General features: G+C 39.9%; 1 protein-coding gene across 1 annotated transcript in view; it reads left to right on the plus strand.

Moving 5' to 3' along the window:
- Positions 1 to 23711, plus strand: part of LOC134586252 (dynein axonemal heavy chain 5-like) — a 260789-nt gene that overhangs the window by 150410 nt on the left and 86668 nt on the right. Inside the window, exons 52-67 of the mRNA XM_063441744.1 lie at positions 120 to 343; positions 1298 to 1384; positions 2238 to 2345; positions 6130 to 6216; positions 7441 to 7505; positions 8191 to 8397; positions 8766 to 8916; positions 9614 to 9728; positions 10463 to 10561; positions 10737 to 10837; positions 12778 to 12927; positions 13901 to 13975; positions 14621 to 14791; positions 20104 to 20256; positions 22688 to 22792; positions 22882 to 23048. Of these exons, the coding sequence (XP_063297814.1) occupies positions 120 to 343; positions 1298 to 1384; positions 2238 to 2345; positions 6130 to 6216; positions 7441 to 7505; positions 8191 to 8397; positions 8766 to 8916; positions 9614 to 9728; positions 10463 to 10561; positions 10737 to 10837; positions 12778 to 12927; positions 13901 to 13975; positions 14621 to 14791; positions 20104 to 20256; positions 22688 to 22792; positions 22882 to 23048 (2065 nt within the window). The remainder of the gene's footprint in view (positions 1 to 119; positions 344 to 1297; positions 1385 to 2237; positions 2346 to 6129; positions 6217 to 7440; positions 7506 to 8190; positions 8398 to 8765; positions 8917 to 9613; positions 9729 to 10462; positions 10562 to 10736; positions 10838 to 12777; positions 12928 to 13900; positions 13976 to 14620; positions 14792 to 20103; positions 20257 to 22687; positions 22793 to 22881; positions 23049 to 23711) is intronic.

The raw sequence follows: 23711 nt of genomic DNA on the forward strand, positions 1-23711 counted from the left end.
AAAGCTGTTTTGGTGGCTGAGGATCCTCACTTGATTACATAATTAGGTTCTTTCTTGTTACAATGACATGAAAAAAACAGGTAAAATCTGTCAAGTCATAATTTATTTCCACTTTCCAGGTATTATTGTAGCAGGGAATCCAGCCTCTGGGAAAAGCTCATGCATCAGGGCCCTTGTGCAGGCTTTGAATCATGTCCAAGTCTCAACAGAGGAGTCTGTTCACAAGCTGGTGAAAATTAACCCTCTAAGCGTGGATAGTGATACCTTGATGTTTGGTGTCCAGAAACCATCACATGTTTGGCAGGATGGAGTTGTTACCTATGCATGGAAGAAGGCAATCCGGGTAAATATGTCAGTTTTAAAAATTATAGCAACATATCAAGGCAGTCAGGGCTATGTTCTTACCAATTCAAACAATATATGCCCATTATACCACTACTTGTGGATTTACAAAGCCTCTTTTTTCCAGGCATTCATCTTAGAGTATAGTGTTTCTCTATAGCATTGATTCCTAGCCCCTGGGTCAAAATATAAAATGTTGTCCCCTTGCTATTCCAGTGGGTGCCCATGGTTGCAGCAGACACATTGTATTCATTATACCTTAGATGACTGCCCACAAAAGGTTGTTTTTGTCTCAGTAAAGTCATCTGTGTGCAGTGTCCCTGGTGTTATGCTCCCGTAATGTAAAACCTGTTTAGAGGTACGCCATGTTTACATTGAAGGGCTAAACTACTCTAGCAGCTGTTAGTGTTTCTTCAATGATACAGGGTCAGACTCCGTTCTTGATGTTCGATGTCCTCATGCATTGAATGAGGATGTTGAATATTCAATCAATGCTTCTAATAGAGAAGCATTTGATTGAACGAGACGTCAAACAGGTGTCAGCAAGCAAGAAGATTATTTAAATATTTTTGTAAACTACACAAGATCCAGTGCACTTATTTATCTACTAAACATCTACCTTAAAGCTTGCTGATTGTATTAGTTTTATTTATTTTTTTTAATTTTTTTTAAACACCTTTTTGGGGTACATTTTAGAATCTTTTTATATGTTGTTTCAGATCATATACACACATATCACTGTGGCATCAGGCAGCTATATTTTCTTTTATTGTGAACAAAATAGTTTTTTTTTTCTTATTTATTAGTTCTTGTTGTTTGCATCTAATTAGCATTACTAAGACACAATTTTAACACAGAAAATATACCTATGTATGGATATATGTACAAAATTATGTATAGCAAATCCACTGTTAAGAATGCTAATTGTTTCAAATAATATTTCATTTATTTCCAGAATCACAGCAATACATGGATCTGGTTTGATGGACATTTGGGCTCCAGTTGGGCTGATAATTTTAACAGTGTTTTAGGACAAGAGAAGGTAACATTACATTTGTAAACATATATACATAAAAATGTGCATGTGGAAAGACTTCTGTTGCAAAGCTACAGAGCAACAGTTCTCTTGACAGATAGAACACATATTTGGACACAATTATCAAGCTAAACATGTATAATAATTGTACTCTGTTATTATCCACTTATGCCACTCACATTTCAGTTTGCTACAATTTTAAGATTAGTGAGAAAATAAAATTGTCATTATTATTGCCTTCAAAAAATGTGTCTACTTTACTAGAAGTCAGTCAGGATGTGGATAAATTAATTGACAAGAAAAAAAACCAAAAACAAAACAAATGAATACAATACTAGGTGCTCAGTGCAACAATCTGTTTAACACAGCAGATAATTTCACTTCAACAAAAGTGGCATGTCCTAATGTTAACCCAGTGAATGCTATTTAAGCATTTACTGGGCTTAAAAAAGCAAAAGTAAACACCATCGACATTATCACTGCACTTCCACAAATGGACAGCTTTTCTGCCCCATGATGCCTATGGTACGCTGATGCTTGATTGGGCATATAACAGAGGAATTCCATGTAAGATGATCTATTTGAAAGTTTTATAAAAATATTTATATGTCGGATGTCCTTATCACAAGACTCAAGTCCCAAAGTCCCACTGTTTAGTGAACAAACCCGTTTATTTTTTTGTTTTTTGGGTTTTTTTTTTTGTATGTTTCCAAATCTTTTATTTACTGTCTCTTTGCATCTATGGTAGAATACATTACATGGAATCCTTAACAAGAGACAATACAACCAATATAACCTAACCTTTATGAAGTTAAAACATAAAATATGACATGAATTTTTAAATAACATTTTTACCAAGGTACTACAGTTAAGCAACGGAGACCGCCTGGACGTTTCCGAAAACCTGAAAATTGTCTTTGAAACAACTGATTTGGAACTTGCATCACCCGCAACACTGACAAAAGCTGTAAGAAAACAAATACAATCATGTAACACCCTGGTTCCTTTCTTTCTACAATAACTCACTGTAGAATCGCAGTTACATTTTATTTGCAAAAGAACAGCATTTATGATTTTATATATTTTCTTTAAATATAAAGTTTTTAAGTATGATGTTTTTATTATTTTTATTTTTCTACTGTCCTGTTTTTTTGTTGTTGTTGTTTTTTTTAATCCAAGAACTGCTTAACTAACCTTTAGATCTACACAACATGAAAATGGCAACCATCTAAACAACCTCACACCATATACAATGAATCACCAGAATAATGTTGCTATGCAGAAAGAACATTGTAATATCTTGTTTTATTTATCTATCAATGGGTCAAACTATGCTGTGTATTATAGTTTTCTAGTATATTTATTCAGTTTCTTAAAGGGTCACTACAGTCACCAAAACAACTACAGCTTAATGTAGTTGTTCTGATGAGTATAGTCAGTCCTGCTAGCATTTTGCTTTAAACAGAGAAAAGGCAGTGTTTACATTACAGCTGAGGATACCTCCAGTGGCCACTCCTCAGAAGGTCACTAAAGATGCTTCCTGGGGCAGTGCTGCACAGTGTACAGCACTGATATTTAGCATCTCCACGCTCTGCATGGAGATGCTAAATATTCCCCATAGAGATGCATTGATTTAACCCCTTAAGGACACAACTTCTAAAATAAAAAGGAATCATGATGGAATATTTCCGTCATGTATCCTTAAGGGGTTAATACATCACTATGAGGAGATGCTGATTAGCCTGGGTTGTGTTTGTCTCCACCCCCTGTTCCACATTCTTGGCTGACAATATCAGAGTTGATCATCTCAGCCAAGTCAATGCTTTCCTATGGGAAATCATTTTGATTGGCTGAGATCTTCAAGTCTGGTGAAATAAGATGAGTTTGTATCCTATTTATGGGGGACAAAGGGGGGCAGGGGGACTAAATAGTGTTTTTAATACTATAGGGTCAGGAATACACTGAGTTGCACAAAATTAAGATAACTGAAATAATTGGGTAAAACCAATGGGTTTATTTACCAATGGGTAAATAAATGTAGTTTATTTAAAGAAAATAACTGTGGTAGTGCTCTGACAGTGCACAAATAACCATTTAAACCAATAGAATATTCCAACTCCTTGCAAACAGTTTGAACTTTTGGTTTGCATGAATGTTCTGTACAGGAGCGCTGTCCCCCTCCCTCCCCCCCATGCTGCACCTGCCTACACGCTCTATAGAGAGCCTCAGGCGGCTACAGCAGTGCCCGGGCTGGTGCAACCATGAGGGAGCACCGGCCCAGGGGTGCAAGATATGAGGGTCAGAAGGAGGGAGGCGCACAGTGCTCCCTCCTGCTAGTCCTTCAGTGTAGCGTGGCCGAACTCCGGTCCGCGGTCCACTGAGTTAGCATTTCCTGTCAGTCCGGTCGGGTACAGGAAACAGAAACTCATGTACAGCGGACCTGACAGGAGCTCGGTCAGGCTACACAGGGTAGGAGATGGAGGGTGAGACCAATGAGGGAGGGGGGTGGGGGAGAGAACACAATGGGAGGGTGAGCGGGGGGTGTGGAGAAGAGACCTCTATGGGAGGGAGGGGGGTGTAAGGAGAGACCACTAAAGGAGGGGGGGTGAGGAGAGAAAACTAACGAGAGAAGGGGGTGGAGAAGAGACCAGTACGGGGAGGTCGGAGAGGAGAGAACACTAAGTTTGGGGGGTAGGAGAGACAATGAGGGGGAGAGGAGAGACCACTAGGGTAGGAGGGGGCGGAGAGGAGAGGCCACTAATGGAAAGGGGGAGGAGGTAAGAGACCACTAATGGAAAGGGGGGGAAGAGAGACACTAGGGGGAGGCAGAAGAGAGCAGAGACAACTAAGGGGGAGGGGGAGAGGAGAGTTCACTAATGGAAACGGGGGGAGAAGAGGAGGGTACACTAAGGGATCAGGGGAGGACAGTAGAGACCACGGAGGGGGAGGGTAGGAGAGAGCACTAGGAGACAGGAGGGGAGAGCACTATGGAAAAGGGGGCGGGGAGATCACTAAGGGACAGTGGGGCACTGGAGAGATCTAAGGAGGGAGAGGAGTAAGGTTCAAGAGAGGAGAGATGCTAAGGAAGGGGGGAAAGAGAAGCACAAAGGGGCTGGTAGGACTCTGCCCCTATCCTACCACACAAACTCTCTCTTTCACACTACACACACAATGCTTCCCTATACATACACAGAAACACACAATGCATCCCTACACACACAGAAACACACCATGCTTCCTTACATTCAGAGAAGCATACAATGCATCAATTACACACAAAGACAATGCATCCCTTGCACACATACGCAGAGACACACAATGCATCCCTTAAACACACACACACACACACACAGCTTCTCTTACACACAAAAAAGCACAATGCATTTCTTACACACACACCCAAAGCACCCCTTACAGACACACACGCTGCATCCCTTACATACACAGGAACACACCTTGCATCCCTTACACAGACAAACACAGATTCACACAATGTATCCCTTTAACACAACCAGAAACACACAATACATCCCTTACACACAAACACACACTGCTTTCTGTCCCTTACACAAAAACACCCTGCATCCACTACACACACACACTGCATCACCTACACAAAATGGTATCCCTATAAAATACATTCCATAAGCACACACTTTAGATCCTCTACACTAACACATAACACATCCTCTACACACTCCACCCCCTGTGAGCGAATTCATGGGCGGAACATGTAGGTGGACTTATGGGCATACTCACCATCAGGCCCTGGGGGCCCAGACCTTGAGCTGTGCAAGGGGCCCAAAAAAGTGGAGCTGCTTCACGTTCCCCCAGAACATTGACTTTTGTGACCACAGTTACAAACAGCCGCCAGAGAGCCTATTCTACACCAGACCAGTGGAGCCAGATTGCAGTCAGAGCCCATCATCATCCTCATCTGGTTGTAAGTAGGCAATCTAGTATATTATTAAGGGCACTTATCTCTAATTTACCTCACATTAAAGGGACACTATAGTCCCCAGAACCACTGTAGCTTAATGTAGTGGTTCTGGTGTCTATAGTCTGTCTCTGCAGGCTTTTTTTAATGTAAACACACTGTGTGCAGCACTGGCATTAGTTCATATGGGTGGGGCATTGTGATGTCACGTGGGGGGGGGGATTTTTATTTTGCCCAGGGCGGCAAAAATCCTTGCACCAGGCCTGTCTGTACATGTAGTAAGTTGACTATATCCTAACACAGAAGATAGCATAAAATATGTAATACATGATTAGTACCCATGTTATGTTGTAATCCATGACTGAATGCACGTGGAGTGTGAAGACAACTCCCGCATCTATTTTGTTCACTACTCGATTATGCCCCTAAAATAAATTTTCACTTTAAATGCTTTCCTGGTCTATTTCGATCTGGTTAAAGTGGACCTTTTACACAAGACTGTACTGTACATTATAAGACTTACACAGGCCTTGAAATAGTTGTTTTCTAATGTTTTTTTAATGCTTTTGCAGTATTTTTAAAATGTTTATAATATCACAATCACAATATGATTATTTTTAGGGTTTGTGTGATTACATGTGCAGAAATTTGTGCTGATCAGTAGCTGAGTTTTTTTCCTTTTTCATGGTGAGCTCCATGACTGTTCACATCTGTCATATAAACTCACAAACTGCATAAACGTATCAGGCTGAAATGTGTTAATGTGTCATTTAAACACATTTCTGTGACTAATATATTGTCAATTAAAAAACAGGGAATATTGTATATGGAAAGTGATGTACTTGGCTGGGGACCCATTTCTAAAATTTGGCTGGAAGGAAGGAACCAACAAGAAAAAGCTGTAAGTGGAATGGTTCCATGAAAAGCAAACATTTTACAGACTGTGATTGTTGACTTTCATTATTATGTCAGTATTATTGTAGTAGAAAAAGTTAAAAGGTGGGCTACAAAATTAATAAAAGGAATGGAAGATTTTAGTTATGAAGAAAGATTAACACATTTAAATCTGTTTCATTAGAAAATGGCTCCTCAGAGGGGATATGATAACATTATACAAATATATGTTAGGCCAATTTAAACCATTGTCTGGAAATCTATTCATAAACAGGACTATACATAGGAAACAAGGTCAAGCATGTAGACTGAAAGAAAGGAGATTTAACCTAAGGCAAAGGAAAGTTGTTGTTTTTTTACAATAAGAACAATAAGGATGTGGAATTATCTGTCAGAGGTGATTATATCAGAATCTATACAGATGTTTAAACAGCAACTGGATGCATACTTGCAAAAACAGGGGTCAGATTTAGATACCCTTTTATTGTTGGCCTAGAGTTCCCTATAATATTGATAGAGAAAATACACATAGAAATTACATAATTAGTGACAGTACCACTTTAATTTACCATACTTGGAGTTAATTATACAGCACACTATAGGTTTATTATTGCAGGGTTCTAATGGAGTGGGTGCAGTTTTAATGCTGTATATTTAAGGTTAATGCTGCAAGTGCAGGTTTAACCCCTTAAGGACCAAACTTCTGGAATAAAAGGGAATCATGACATGTCACACATGTCATGTGTCCTTAAGGGGTTAAAGGAAGGTGGCATGGCGTGAGATTTGTTGTCATAATGTAATTGTTAGAACTTGCTATCGTTGGACTTAGACTGCAGTATAGGGTGTGGTTTGAGGAGGTGCTGAAGTCAATATATGTAAAGGGGCCATAAAATGTACCCCAGGGATTAAGCTACATGTATGCTGTGCTAATTCTAATTAGATCTACAAACAGATGAAACATACCGGTATATAGTTTAGGTCATTTCCATTCCCAATTCAGAATATAACAAAACGTGTAATTAAATAACCTTAGTTTGTACTAGTGGAAATGATTAAATCATGCCAGAAACCTGTGTAATATTTGTAGTTTTTAATCAATACTGTTCTCAGTGCTTCTGTAAAGTTTTGATAATGAAAGATAAAAAGTTAGATATGCTTTATTGAGCAATAATGTCTATTCTTATGAGGAGAGGGAAATAATTGACATCTGATGAGTTGTGTATATTTTTAGGTTCTTTCAAAAGCCTTCTACAAGACGTTGGATCCAATCTTCAATCTTATTCTACATGAAACCAAGTAATACATTTTTTTTTTTTTTTTTTTTATTAACTGAGTTTACATCGACCCAAATGTATATGATTATGTGTAGCAGTGGCTGATAACAGAGCAGACACCACACCACAGTCCATGTCTTAAACTAAAACTAAGAATTTTATGTATACGTGTATATTTAAACTTGACAAATTGTATCTGAACCATAAATGCTTACTCCAAGCACCATGACCACTTCAGTGTGTACAAATACACAGTTTAACCACTCTGCTGCCAGAGGGGTAACTTCACCTACAGCCGCATTATTGGGGTGTCATCATCCAATTTGGAACTAGAGCCCAGGCTGGCTAATGTCAATTCTGTGCAACTTTCATTGCACAGAATGTAAGTCATTGGCTGAGAGCAATCAGCTTATGCTGTCAGCCAATAAATGATGAAGAAGCCGGAAGCTCATCACAAGACCACCAGAGAGCATTGGCACCTAGTGGCCCAGGTGAGGAGGCAAACTGTTTGCCCCATTACCGTAAAACTGGGCCAGGGTTCTCCTGCCATCATAACCACTATAGGCCAGCCACATCTAGAGGTGATCTAGCTGATTGTTAAGAAAGCTGACTTTGACTTTTAATACACAATGCAGATTATGTATAGATTTTTGAACATTATTCAGTCCATGAACTTCTTGTCCAATTAACGTGATTCCGTTTTATAGACCACTGGTCCCAGTCACGGAAGTTGGGTTATTCTGCACTTGCACAAACCTTTTGACAGTCATGTTGAATGAAAAAGCTCAGAGCATTGGAGGACAGCTTCACATTGAAAGACTCTTCATATTTTGCCTTATCTGGTCGGTAGGCGCACTCATTGAAACTACAGAAAGAAAGAAGTTTAGTGAGCTGCTGAAAGTCTATACATCTGTGTAAGTAAAGTGTGCCACATCAGAACAATAATTAGTATTTTGCATACATTTTAATTGAACAATAAAGCATTCTAATGTCATCTATCATTTTTCATTGTTGAATTTAAAATCGAAAAAAAAATTTATAGTTGGTAAAGGACAATCTGCTGAGTTTCTTACTGACCATTTTGAGCATTGCCAGGATACAAATTGGACATTTCAAACGCTAGTCAATATATGAACAATATGAATGCCATTTAAAATCTGGGTTTTCCTATTAACTTAGTTATAACTGTTAATAGCATTATTTTGTGTTTCGATGATTAGTGAATAATCTAGGTTGTACGTGTGACTCTATCAGTGAACATCTGCACTTTTCCCTCGCACAGTTTACCAGATGATGATCAAGGGATTTCTGTTTTTGACTACTACCTTGATGAGTCTGGAGAGTGGGACACTTGGCAGTCACGATTGCCAGAAATGACTTACATTGGCAGTACAGATATTATGGGAGAGGTGTTTATTGAGACAGAAGACACGGTGAGTCAGACATACATAACAAAACAAAAGATGAAAAATGTTGATTCAGGCATGGAGATAAAGACACATTTCCTACTTTAAAATATTGTCTTAGCGCATCATATTTTGTTTTCTCATGCTATAGTATTTACAAATGCCTTGTATATGCATGGCAACATGTATCATGGGAGAATGATGACATTGAAGTGTTACATACATGTCTGCATGCACCCACTGACAGAGAGAAAAGGAAGCAGGCTATTACTGGTAGGATGGATCATTCGAGATTAAAGCATCATCAGTCATAGTCAGACTAAATGTAGAGAGAGTAGGAGAACAGTCGATTCCCTTCTCTTTCCCTTGAGTGAACCAAGTTATCATGTACGTGTTGAGGGAGAAATATACTAATGACAATCTCTGTGAAAAGGTAAATGGAAATGGTAAATGCTGAGGCTGCATTCTCGGTCTTTTAAAAAATCCAATCTTTATTTATGCAATTAAAATTCAATGTTTCAGTCCTCTCAGGGACTTTCTTCAGGAATTTATGGAATAGAAATAGGAAATAGAACTCACCCTAGCTGAACCGGGTGATCACCAGCGTCTCCCCAATATATATATATATATTCGAGTCTATGTATTTTTATTGAGGTTTTATGCCATATGCATTGTGAATACATCTTGAAATTGAATTCGTTCGTGCATTGTTTTCTTTTGATAGATGATAGTTCGCACTTTCTTAGAATATGCCAGTATTGGATGTCAGCATGTTCTACTAACTGGTCCCCCAGGGTGTGGGAAGACTGCATTAATGAATGATTTTATCTCAACACAAGGTACCGTATGTCATTGGTTTAGATAAAAAATTATTTATTTTATTGTTTATATGAAATGGATTTGGGACTATTTAAAACTAATGGTAGGCAGTAAATACCACTCTTGTTCCAGGTTAGACATTCCCTATAGCCAATTCGCACAGTTTCTTATTGCAAGTTTTACCATGATTCCCAGTACAGTAGAAAGGAAATATACAATTCTCATCTATGTATTTCCAAAAGATTGTTTACCTCTGGTAATAAAACAATAAAAAATATTTTCTGACATGACATGACTTGTTATTTACTTGTATTCTATTCTCCCATTTTTCTTGTTAGAAAAAAACGGGTTGTAGTTTTATTTTTGTATCATCTTGTCTGGTTTATAACATGATTAAATTGGCAATATTATTTTGTTTTGTTTTTATTTTAATATTCTTCTTCAGGGTACCTTCTTTTCAAACCATAGAGATGGATGTTTTTTGAGCTAGTCATAATATTGTGGGATCGTTTGTATGTGCCAAATTATTCGGGAACTATATTGGCTCGTGTGTGTGTGTGTGTGTGTGTATTGATAAACCACTTGACCTTGAAATTTGTCGTTTATTATGAATGTGATATTATGTTATAATGCGAATGCAGAACTCCTCCAAGCATTATTTTTATAGTATATACTTCACTGTTACCAACTCTCTCTATCCTTTTGCTACATACATTATTTCTCACAAAAGGTTAAACTCATTTTGTATTTGTAGACAGAGCACGCTCATTACTGAAAAGAATGGTGTTTTCAGGATCTTCGAAAGCAGAAGAAGTCCAAGAACTATTAGAGCAAAATATAGTCCACAGACAAGGTAAAAATGTATTGATCTGTATGGTCAATAACTCCCTATGACAAGTTGGATTTTCGAAATCTGGATTTACTCTAGTGGCTATGTGCAGTCACAGGAAATGGTTCCAAATTGTATTTCTAGATAAACTAATAATGAAGATTTTAATTGACTATTTTTTTCATAAAATCTTTTTCAGGTTTCATCTATGGTGCAAAAGATGGAAAAACACTTAATTTATTTATTGATGACCTGAACCTTCCTACACCGGATAAGAATGGGGTGCAGCGCTGTAATGAGGTAAAATCCACTGATTTCAAATACAGACACAGGTTGCATAGAAAGCCATATAGAAAAATGGAGCCTAATGAAATACCATGGGAACTAATGAATTGCCCTAATTACTCCTTTAGCACTTGGATACAAACGTTAAACCCCATAACTTCTCTAAGCTTGTATCCTTTTAGCACTAAACACCCTATTATTATTATTATTATTATTATTATTATTGCCATTTATATAGCGCCAACAGATTCCGTAGCGCTTTACAGTATTATGAGAGGGGGGTTTAACAATAGGTTGAAGAGGACCCTGCTCAATCTATCTTTTGGGCAGCCTATGTCAAGGTTGCCCAAAAGATAGATGCCAAAAAGGTTGTAGAACTACAACTCCCATGATACTTTGCATGCCTTTAGAATACCTTTAGAATGGCAAGCTGTAATTTTAAAACATCTGGAGGTCTACCTTTTGTGCACCCCTGCTCTACGTAAACTAACTGTTACGTTAATCTTAAGGACATGCATCACAGTGAGACAACTGTCTAATTTAAAAGCATTAACATTTAATGAGGCAGAATCTACAGACTGAAACAAAAAGATAATTTTATATATATATATATATATATATATATATATATATATATATATATATATATATATATATGTATATATATATATATAAACATGTTTTTTCTTCATATTTACCTGCTTCTTTTTTCTTATGCATTCCACACCAACTCTAAGGGGAGCATTGATCTAACTAATTAGTTTCCCATCTGGAAATGTGTGTTGGGCCTATTTCAGTGTGATCAGTGTGATTCATGTAACTCAGAATCAGGTCTCAGTTTGCTCTTTCCTGCTGCTGCAGAATGATCCCCTGTTTCTGTCACTAGTGGAATGGGTGAGATGGGTGGGTAAGAGGGGGGCTGAAGAAACTCCCTTAGCTTAAAGGATGTGCCCAACAATGCAATCTGACAAAGTTTATAGTAAGTTTAAAATTGTTTGTTATATACTTTACAAAGTTTTTCTGTATTTTGGTGTGTATACCCCTTAAGGACCAAACTTTTGGAATAAAAGGGAATCATGACATGTCACACATGTCATGTGTCCTTAAGGGGTTAAAGGAACACTATAGTCACCTAAACAACTTTAGCTTAATAAAGCAGTTTTTGTGTATATATCATTCCCCTGCAATTTCACTGCTCAATTCACTGTCATTTAGGAGTTAAATCACTTTGTTTCTGTTTATGCAGCCCTAGCCACACCTCCCCTGGCTATGATTGACAGAGCCTGCATGAAAAAAAAAAACTGGTTTCACTTTCAAACAGATGTAATTTACATTAAATAATTGTATCTCAATCTCTAAATTGAACTTTAATCACATACAGGAGGCTCTTGCAGGGTCTAGCAAGCTATTAACATAGCAAGGGATAAGAAAATCTTAATTAAACAGAACTTGCAATAAAGGAAGGATAAACTTTAGATGACTCTTTACAGGAAGTGTTTAGGAAGGCTGTGCAAGTCACATGCAGGGAGGTACGACTAGGGTTCATAAACAAAGTGGTTTAACTCCCAAATGGCAGAGAATTGAGCAGTGAGACTGCAGGGGCATGAACTGTACACCAAAACTGCTTCATTAAGCTAAAGTTGTTCTGGTGGCTATAGTGCCCCTTTAAAAGTGTTTGCTTTCTGGTTTAAAAAAACAATTGTCAAGTGACAATTGTCCCTTTAAACCCCCTTTACCCTACCTACTCTCACCACTTTCTGTAACCTTGCACACGTTTTCAGAATGTTGTTCCCACAGGTACCTAACATGTAAAATCCTACCCTGTCGAAGGGGTGTGATATGATAAGAGTGTGGTTTATAAAACATATGGAAGTCAGAATTTAGGTAAATGAATACAAAAACAGATTAGGCCCAAATAGTTATCATGTTATGAACTTGATTCAATATTTTTATAGCTGCTAAGAATGCTTCTGGATGAAAAGGTTCTTGTGACACTGAATAAACCTTTCGAATGGCGATCACTGGAGGGACTCCTAATAAAGGCAATAATGAGCTTTCCAAAGTATACCAACAAAGCAGAGAGGACATTTTCCCAGAGGCTCCTGGTGAGTTTATAGGACAAAGCTTTTATAATGAATTCTGAGATTACACGAGATATATAAAATGTACCTGTTTTATGTGACCGTTAAAATGTGAGAGGCATGCTATTAAAATAAATATCTAAGATACAATATGCACAATATGCATTATTTAGTTTTTAAAAATTCCCCTTTATAACTGCTAAAAGTCCTAATTGTTATTAGCTGCAGAACATACTTCTGCAGCTAACCTGATTTGCCCCCTTTTCTCCCCAACAAGAACGTCTTTGTTTGTGCTGTGCGGATCCCAGTCATATACTTCTCATAGAGACAAAGACACAGGGAACGTTAATAGAACTCATTGTGAACACTCACAAAATAATAAATACTCACAATAACATTGTGGTGTAAAGGATTTTTTAAAAAAAGGTGCTTCTCTAAAACTGTCCAGATGAGGTTGCAGGTTTGAAAGAATAATCATATTATTTTACACAAGAGACTGCTGGCAAGAGACAAAGCTTTACAGCAGCATTAGTGGACAATTAACAGAGCTGTGAATCTGCTGATAAGATTCCTCACAATTCATAAAGTAAACATACTTGACACTGAACACAAGATATACCGTAGTCAAAATTGATCTATCTTTCAGGAAGTGTGTAAGGAGACTGAGCAATTGATAGCCAGGGGAGGTGTAGCTAGCATTGCAGAAATATACTTATTAACTCCTAAGCAGGAGAGAATCGATATACTCTGTTCACTACCTCAAGAGGTACAGATCTTAAATCCCAAAAACCCACATTAACACATGTTAGGCTAATTTTAATTTGAGTTCCGTTTTGATAAAGAGCCAACTTGTTACACTTCTTAAACTGGACTTTTACAGTCTCAAATTTTGCAAATGAAATATATGTTTTATTAATATGTTTTAGCAAATATTGTTTATCAACAGTTATATTGTCACATTACCTAAATATCTAACATTTTACACCTATCTCTTCAGCGGCATTTTGCCATATTCCCTCTTCCAGATTTAGAAGGCTCGAAGCTCCAGAAAGTGATTTTTTCTGTTCTGGAAGTAAGTAACATTTGCATAAAATATATATATAATGTATCTGTCTGAGCTATAATTGATAAGATGACCTAAACAGAAATCATGCTTGATGTGTGTAATGAGGATAAAAGTATAACAAAATGGCATAACTGCTATCAAAAAGTATCGGAAAGTGGGAATTAAGATTGCTTTAACATTTTTGAGGGATTATCGTTAGCTGTTAACATATCGATAAATGTGAAATTATAGATTGTAGTATACATGTAAATAAAAATGAGTAATGTCTAATGTAAACAATGTATTTCTGAATAAATTACGGAGGTTAACTAACTTACTTTTGTTTAAGCAGGGATATCCAAGTCTGTGTCCATCACTTGGGCCTGTAGTTGAGCATACCCAGAATTAATACCCAGAGGAAGACTGGGTAGATGTAGATATTTATACATTCTCAATTTAAAACAGAGAAGCGGATTTCAACTGGCAAGTCACATACAGAGATCTCAATATTTAAAAAATAATGAAATTTAAATGTTTTTGAGACAAATTAATTTAGGTTATGTCATGGAAGGAGAGGATCTCAATAATCCCCATCTGTCCTAGTTACATATTTTCTTATAATGGTTTACATGTTAACAGTAAGTGAATTGTAGTGTGTGCTATTCTTTGCAGGCAAACATGGGTGAGAAAGATGGACTTCCCTTACAAGAAGAGTTGCATTTGTCTCTAGCCATGGCTTCATGTCGCCTTTTAGAATCAATTAAGAAAATATTGGTTCCATCTTCAACAGCAGGACGGCAGCACTATCTGTTTTCTCTGAGAGACATCAGCAAGATATTCCAGGTCTATGTTGATAAATGACAAATGTGTATATATATATATATATATAGTATATCTAATATACAAAATAGGATAGGCGCTAGAGAATCAACTGTATGAACAGGCAGCAAACAGTGGATAGCCTCAACCCCTTACTGTAGAAAGAACATACAAAACACAAAGAAAAACAGATTGCGCCAAAGACTTATTATAAACAGTATTTGGTGCAACCAGTGTTTCTTTGTGTTTTATATATATTATATCTGCCTATCTAGACCTCAACCCTGTTTGTCATTTTCATAGGCCATATTTGTTTACATGATTGATTTAGAAAGATGCAGGTTACAATTCTATTGATGTAAGGACGTACAGAACACCATTACATTTCCATAAGTATGTGAGAGAGGTTTACTAGGTGGATAAATGTTTTTACATATTGAAGTGATAATGCTTAATTTATATTGTAAAGAGTTTTCATTGGTTTGAATATAATGCTGTATGGCAGCGGTTCCCAAAGTGTGGGTCGCGACCCACTGGTGGGTCGCAGGGCGATCCCCAGTGGGTTGCGCTGACCCACACATCCAGGGCCGCCGGGCAGTCAGGCATGCAGACTGACACCAGGAGGGAGCCCGGCAGCTTGCCCTGTATGCCGCCGGGCTCCCTCCAGTCAGTCTGCCAGCAGCTCCGGTCTGCAGCTCCGCCGGGTGCAGAGCTGCAGACCGTGTGATAGAAGTCTCGCGAGCTCCCAGAGCGTTACCATGGCAACACTCAGGGAGCTTGCGAGACTTTTATTACACTGTCTGCAGCTCAGCACCCGGCGGAGCTGCAGACCGGAGAGGTAACCCACCGGACCACCAGGGAGACACTGGACCACCAGGGATGTTTAAAGAAGGTAGGGCACAGAGCCCAAACAATGCCCCCCCACCCCAATGTAACCCCTTCTCTGTCTACCCCCCACCCACTGTAACCCCTTCTCTGCCCCCTCCTCCCCCTGTAACCCCTTCTCTGTCTGCCCCCCACCCCCACCCACTGTAACCCCTTCTCTGCCCCCTCCTCCCCCTGTAACCCCTTCTCTGTCTGCCCCCCTCCCCCGTAACCCCTTCTCTGTCTGCCCCCCTCCCCCCCAATGTAACCCCTTCGCTGCCTGCCCTCCCCCCCAATGTAACCCCTTCTCTGTCTGCCCCCCTGTAACCCCTTCTCTGCCTGCCCCCCTCCCCCCAATGTAACCCCTTCTCTGTCTGCCCCCCTCCCCCCCAATGTAACCCCTTCTCTTTCTGCCCCCCTCCCCCCAATGTAACCCCTTCTCTGTCTGCCCCCTGTAACCCCTTCTCTGCCTGCCCTCCCCCCCACTGTAACCCCTTCTCTGTCTGACCCCCTCCCCCCAATGTAACCCCTTCTCTGCCTGCCCCCCTCCCCCCCAATGTAACCCCTTCTCTGCCTGCCCCCCTCCCCCCCAATGTAACCCCTTCTCTGCCTGCCCCCCTCCCCCCCAATGTAACCCCTTCTCTGTCTGCCCCCCTCCCCCCCAATGTAACCCCTTCTCTTTCTGCCCCCCTCCCCCCCATGTAACCCCTTCTCTGTCTGCCCCCCTGTAACCCCTTCTCTGCCTGCCCTCCTCCCCCCCACTGTAACCCCTTCTCTGTCTGACCCCCTCCACCCAATGTAACCCCTTCTCTTTCTGCCCCCCTCCCCCTGTAACCCCTTCTCTGCCTGCCCCCCTCCCCCCAATGTAACCCCTTCTCTGCCAGCCCTCCTCCCCCCCCACTGTAACCCCTTCTCTGTCTGACCCCCTCCCCCCAATGTAACCCCTTCTCTGCCTGCCCTCCTCCCCCCCACTGTAACCCCTTCTCTGCCTGCCCTCCTCCCCCCCACTGTAACCCCTTCTCTGCCTGCCCTCCTCCCCCCACTGTAACCCCTTCTCTGCCTGCCCCCTCCCCCACTGTAACCCCTTCTCTGCCTGCCCTCCCCCCTGTAACCCCTTCTCTGCCTACCCCCCACTGTAACCCCTTCTCTGCCTGCCCTCCCCCTGTAACCCCTTCTCTGCCTACCCCCCCACTCTAACCCCTTCTCTGCCTACCCTCCCCACTGTAACCCCTTCTCTGCCTACCCCTCCACTGTAACCCCTTCTCTGCCTACCCCTCCACTGTAACCCCTTCTCTGCCTACCCCCCACTGTAACCCCTTCTCTGCCTGCCCTCCCCCCTGTAACCCCTTCTCTGCCTACCCCCCCACTCTAACCCCTTCTCTGCCTACCCTCCCCACTGTAACCCCTTCTCTGCCTACCCCTCCACTGTAACCCCTTCTCTGCCTACCCTACCCACTGTAACCCCTTCTCTCCCTGCCCCCTCCCCCACTGTAACCCATTCTCTGCCTCCCCCCACTGTAACCCCTTCTCTGCCTACCCCCCCCACTGTAACCCCTTCTCTCCCTGCCCCTCTCCCCACACTGTAACCTTTTCTCCCCCTGCCCCCCCACTGTCGCCTTTTCTCCCTCTGCCCCCCCCACACTGTAACCCTTTCTCCCCCTGTCCACCCACTGTAACCCTTTCTCACACTGCCCCCCACACTGTTACCAGTACACACACTCCCTCCCACACTGTCACCCTCACCTCCTGTCTCTGCGTGTCCTTTTGTGTCAGTGTGTGTGTGTATTTGTGTGTCTGTGTGTATCTGTGTACATGAGTGTCTGTGTATCTGTGTGTGGGAAACTAAGTGTCATTGTGTGTATCGCTGTGTCAATGTGTGTATTTGTGTGTCTGTGTGTGTGTGTATACACTGCACACATACTCCATACAAAAACCATGCTTACATTGAAACACACATTGTGTATATGTATATTTTACAAACACAATATACACACACTGCATCCACTACACACACACACACACACACACTGCAATCAAACGCAAACATTACATACAAATACACCCCTGCATTAAAACACTAAAATGATCTACAAACACCCCTTCATTCAAACACCAACACTACACACAAAAAGCACACCTGCATTTAAAGTCCTACACTACATATACAAACACCCCTGCATTCAGATGCAAACATTACAAACAAGTACACCACTACATTCCAATAGCAACAGTACATACAAATACACTCATACATGCACACATATACTTAATACAAAAACATGCTTACATTCAAACACTGCTCACAAATATAACCCTGCAATGATGTGCAAATGGTAGATCTCCATCTGGCATATTATTGTTGAAGTTCTCCGACAGATGGAGATCTACCTTTTGGCCACACTTTCACTAGATGGGGGCCCAGAAAACATACTTGCACCACGGTCCTCTCTACATTAGTTCCACCACTAGGATAATCAACGTGAGGTGCCTGGATGAAAGAGCAGGACAACAAAATTTCTGATTCTGAGTTTGTGAGTAAGCAGTTGTATGTCTCTAAAACTGATTGCCATGATGTGTAAAGTTTCTGCCTCTAAAACTGCCATGATATATCAAAATTATGCCTCTAAAACTGCCATGTTATGCCAATTTTATGCATCTAAAGCTGATTGCCATGGTGTGCCAATTTTATGCATCTGACTGTTTGCAATGGTGTGCCAATTGAATGCTTCTGAAACTGATTGCCATGATGTGCCACGGTTATGCATCTAAAAGTGATTGCCATGATATGCCAGGTTTATGCATCTAAAGCTGATTGCCATGGTGTGCCAAGTTTATGTATTTAAAGCTGTCATGATGTTCCAATTGTATGCCTCTAAAACTGATTGCCATGATGTACCAATTTTAGGCATCTAAAACTGATTGCAATGGTATGCCAATTGTATGCATCTAAAGCGGATTGCCATGGTGTGCCAATTGTATGCATCTAAAGCGGATTTCCACGGTGTGCCAATTGTATGCTTCTGAAGCTGATTTCCATGATGTGCCAAGTTTATGCATCTAAAAGTGATTGCCATGATATGCCAAGTTTATGCATCTAAAGCTGATTGCCATGGTGTGCCAAGTTTATGTATTTGAAGCTGTCATGATGTTCCAATTGTATGCCTCTATAACTGATTGCCATGATGTACCACTTTTATGCATCTAAAAGTGATTGCAATGGTATGCCAATTGTATGCTTCTGAAGCTGATTGCCATGATGTGCCAAGTTTATGCATCTAAAAGTGATTGCCATGATATGCCAAGTTTATGCATCTAAAAGTGATTGCCATGATATGCCAAGTTTATGCATCTAAAAGTGATTGCCATGATATGCCAAGTGTATGCATCTAAAGCTGATTGCCATGGTGTGCCAATGGTATGCATCTGACTGTTTTCCATGGTGTGCCAATTGAATGCTTCTGAAGCTGATTGCCATGATGTGCCAAGTTTATGCATCTAAAAGTGATTGCCATGATATGCCAATTTTATGCATCTAAAGCTGATTGCCATGGTGTGCCAATTGAATGCTTCTGAAGCTGATTGCCATGGTGTGCCAAGTTTATGTATTTAAAGCTGTCATGATGTTCCAATTGTATGCCTCTAAAACTGATTGCAATGATGTACCAATTTTATGCATCTAAAACTGATTGCAATGGTATGCCAATTGTATGCATCTTAAGCGGATTGCCATGGTGTGCCAATTGTATGCATCTAAAGCGGATTGCCATGGTGTGCCAATTGTATGCATCTAAAGCTGATTGCCATGGTGTGCCAATTGTATGCATCTGAAGCTGATTGCCATGATGTACCAAGTTTATGCATCTAAAAGTGATTGCCATGATATGCCAATTTTATGCATCTAAAGCGGATTTCCACGGTGTGCCAATTGTATGCATCTAAAGCAGATTGCTATAGTTTGCCAATTGTATGCCTCTAAAGCGGTTTGCCATGGTGTGCCAATTGTATGCATCTAAAGCGGATTGCTATAGTTTGCCAATTGTATGCCTCTAAAGCGGTTTGCCATGGTGTGCCAATTGTATGCCTCTAAAGCGGTTTGCCATGGTGTTCACTTTTTAAAATACACATTAAAAGCAAGTGGGTCTCGAAAAATTACCATTTTGAAAAGTGGGTCTCGGCCCATAAAAGTTTGGGAAGCCCTGCTGTATGGAATAGCAAACTGAACTCTCTTATTTATGCATTTGGTTGTATATAATGTAATTATTAACACAGTAACTTTCTTTTATTTTCATTCAATGGCTTGTTGTCACATACATTTAGCCTAATTCCTGAAAACCAATTGCTTACAGTTTTATTGAAAGTCATCAAAAGAAATTGGGGTATTCCATTAGTAACTTGTTGCAAGACTGGAAAAGCTTACACATTTTTACAAAAAAGAATAAGCATTTTTCTAAAGATCTACACTTTATTTGCAGTCTCTCCGCAAGATGTCTAACGAAGATCGAGAAGACCGCAGTACTGTTTTTGCATACTGGCTGCATGAAATCAATTGCATTATTAAGAATAAGATCTGCCGCCGCACTGACCTGAACTGGTTTAACTCTGCATTAAAAGATACAACAAAAGAGGTATGTGCTTAGCTACATTACAGTATAACACTTCAGAGATGTATCAAACTGTCTTAATAGTGGTGCAATGTTCTATCTAAAAGTTAGGTTTCAGGTACATTATGTTGATGATAGTTCCACTCTTACAACTTTGCACTTTACATAAATTACATTTTGAAAAATCTCCACCTTTGTTGCCTTAAATTTACAAATATAGCTCTTTTGTAAGGGTAATTAAAGTGCTAGCCCCATAACCAGATTTTTGTGGCCCATAGCATAACTGAGACCACCTCTGATTGCTCTGCTAATAAATTAGGTTCTGTCTGACCCCTGTGGGAAAGACAGAGTCCACTAGGGATGGACATGGAGGCAGGTTGCTACTGCATAATATTTCAAATTAGGCTCTGTTTTTCCTAAAATACCATGATCGAAATTGCCAGTGAGGAAACATGGTGTATGCTGGTCAGTCACACGGCAGAATTAAAGGGAAGGAGGAAGAGGGGGAGAGGTCAAGTGATTAAGGCTCTGCTTCCCTGCTGTGCAGCACTTTTTCCAGGATATGTCATAGTACTGAGTCTGCCCTAAGTCTAAGGTGAAAAAAATAATAATTTGGGTTTTGTAGGCATTTTTATCATGATATGTTGAATTCATGAGGGGAAATGTTAGAATAAGAGGTACTGTGAATAAGATCAGTATTTAATAAGGAGAGGACAGTGAATAAGATGGTGGATTAAGACTAGACTAGGGCTGATGAATATGATGGGGGTCCTTGGAGAATGAGGAAGGGCTTGCTAATGTGGGAACTGGTTAATAAGATTGGAGTTTGATAGGGGGTGATTAATAAAATAGGATGCTGATGACCAAGATTGGGGATTGATAATGGGGGACAGTGCTGAATAGGATGGGGGTGCTGTGAAATGGAGTTTATATATCAGCAATACAGCAGTGACCTCACAACTTAGTTTAAAGAGGAACAAGGAAACACAAATATTATTGGTTAGTTTATGAGAGAATTACAGAGCTACCCAATCTATGTGGATGGCCATGTGTTTGTTTGGAAGTACATATCTGTGTGAAATTATTTTACATTTTATGAATTTTAACAAATCTAATACCAGATCTATGCTGAATGATGCCCATTTCCAGGGTGTTGTTAAGTTCTCCACTGCTAACTCACTTATGGCAAGCATATCTCACATGACACAGAGCAAACACTGTCAGGCATCTGGCAGCAAGCACTGACTAGTCCAGTTTTAATTTTTTAAAATGTTTAGATTTGGAATTTTTACAGGCAGCCCCCATAGTAGAAGAAAATGTGATGAGTGGCTATACGTGATTCAGAAGTGGAGTGCAATACTCACCTCTGTGGCAAAACTATTGACAGTCCAACAGCCACACTGGTGCCCACAAGCCTGGGGGGCCATAGGGTGTCTCTCACACTTAGGGAAACCCAAAGTGTAAATCTGACCAGAGAATTGGTTGGGCACTGCAGTTAGATTGGCAGTGCTTTGAGGAAGCGTGTTCAGGTCACCTTCTCCCAACCCAACTTACAGAGAGCCATGCAGGGTGGGCTATAATGACCCAAAGAGAGAGGAAGAAAAGAGGCTGGACCAGCCTCAGACTCCCATCAGCCTCAGCCAGCAGCCAGATCCCACAGGACTCCAGGGATGTTATCCCCCTGCACCCAAAATGTATGGAAACAGTAGGGTGGCTACACATGTGTAAATAATTACTTGTATGTGTGTGAGTGTCAGTGTATGTATATGTATATGTGTATTTGTCAGTATGCATGAGTATCTGTTTGCAAATCCACAAAAGAATGCACACGTAAAAAGAAATTGGTCCCGACAAGAGGGCTCCAGGAGGGGAAGGCGAATTCCTAAAACACATAGGTAGACAAGAGAGGCTAGGCACACCACACACCAACTAGTTTCCTCAATAAGCAGTAGAGCTATCTGGTAGCTCTTCATGCTGTAAGTGTATCTGTTCCTTTATCTCCAGGCAATATCAAATATACTACACTATATACCTTTCCTGCTGTCTCCATCTGTCTCCATCTCACGTTACCTTCTTTCCTACACTTAGAATCCTTTCAAGGTGGTATTCCCGCCTTTACATGTGAATTTACTGCTCAGAAACTTACTAACATCTTAGTGACCATGGATGTAAAAGAGTTAAAGAACAGGTCACTGCAGTGCATAGAAAGTCTCAATTAACCCCCAAATGCAGCCGCATAGAGCTAACAGTTCTTTTAAGCATAAAGTAGAAACTTCAAGATAAAAAAAAGCAATGTCCTTCGGTTCACCTTTGTCAGTGCTCAATGTCTTTCCGACGCATGCATTACATAAAGAAATGGAAATGATCACATTCACGACTTTTTGATAAAAATTTAATGTGTTCGTTTTCAGACAGTTATATGAAAGACTAATTTTTTTACTTTTTATGAACGTAGTATTTTTCAGATATTGCAGAACCTTCACATCAAAAAATATTTATCACCTTTCCTTTGGAAATGAAGTTTTCTCATCAAACCATTACAGAGAAGAGAGCTGTCAAGGTAATATCCAATGCTGCCCTTGGTGTGCATGTTAATGACACCACCTGTATTGTAATATTGGCTGCAGTGTTATATGTGTTACCTCCTAGGTACAGCTGCAGTCAATCAGTCACCTGAATGATGTGAGAAGCTACCTGCAAACCGTACTGCAGCATTACAATGAAGAACTTGGACACCAGAAACTTAACATTGCGTTGTCAGAGAATGTTGTGATGGAGATAATACGCATACATAGAGTATTATCCAGTGAGCATGGGTAAGTAGCAGAGCAAGGGGTATAATAATCTGTCATTGTTCTTCTAACTTTCACTGCTAAATTTATTGCCATTTAGCAGTTAAATCACTATTTGTTTCTGTATATGCATCCTTAACCACACCTTTAAGTGTGCATGAAAACAAAATTGTTTAATTTTCAATCAGATGTAACTTGTTTTTTATCTCCTGCTCTGTAAATTAAACTTCAGTGACATACAGGAGGCTCTTGATGAGTCTTGCAAGCTATAAACCGAGCAGGGGATAAGAAAATTATAAATTATACATCATTTGCAATAACGGAAGTGTAAACATTAGATGACTACTACAGGAAGTGTTTAGGAAGGCTGTATAAGTCGCATGCAAGGAGGTGTGCCTAGGGCTGCATAAATAAAGTGATTTAACTCCTAAATGGCAGAGAATTGAACAATGAGACTGCAGGGGCGTGTTCTATACACCAAAACTGCTTCATTAAGCTAAAGTTGTTTTGGTGACTATAGTGTCCCTTTAAATATCTTTTTAGCCATGAAAATATATATCAATTAATTATCATTATTATTAGTATTAGTAAAAGTTGTATTTTTGGTTTTTAAATACATTTTTACATAAATTACCTTGATTTATTTTGCCAGACTTGTAATTTGTTCTTGTTGCATCCCTTTTTCAG

The sequence above is a fragment of the Pelobates fuscus genome, chromosome 2 (assembly GCF_036172605.1).
Source record: "Pelobates fuscus isolate aPelFus1 chromosome 2, aPelFus1.pri, whole genome shotgun sequence".
In the NCBI taxonomy this organism is placed as follows: domain Eukaryota; kingdom Metazoa; phylum Chordata; class Amphibia; order Anura; family Pelobatidae; genus Pelobates; species Pelobates fuscus.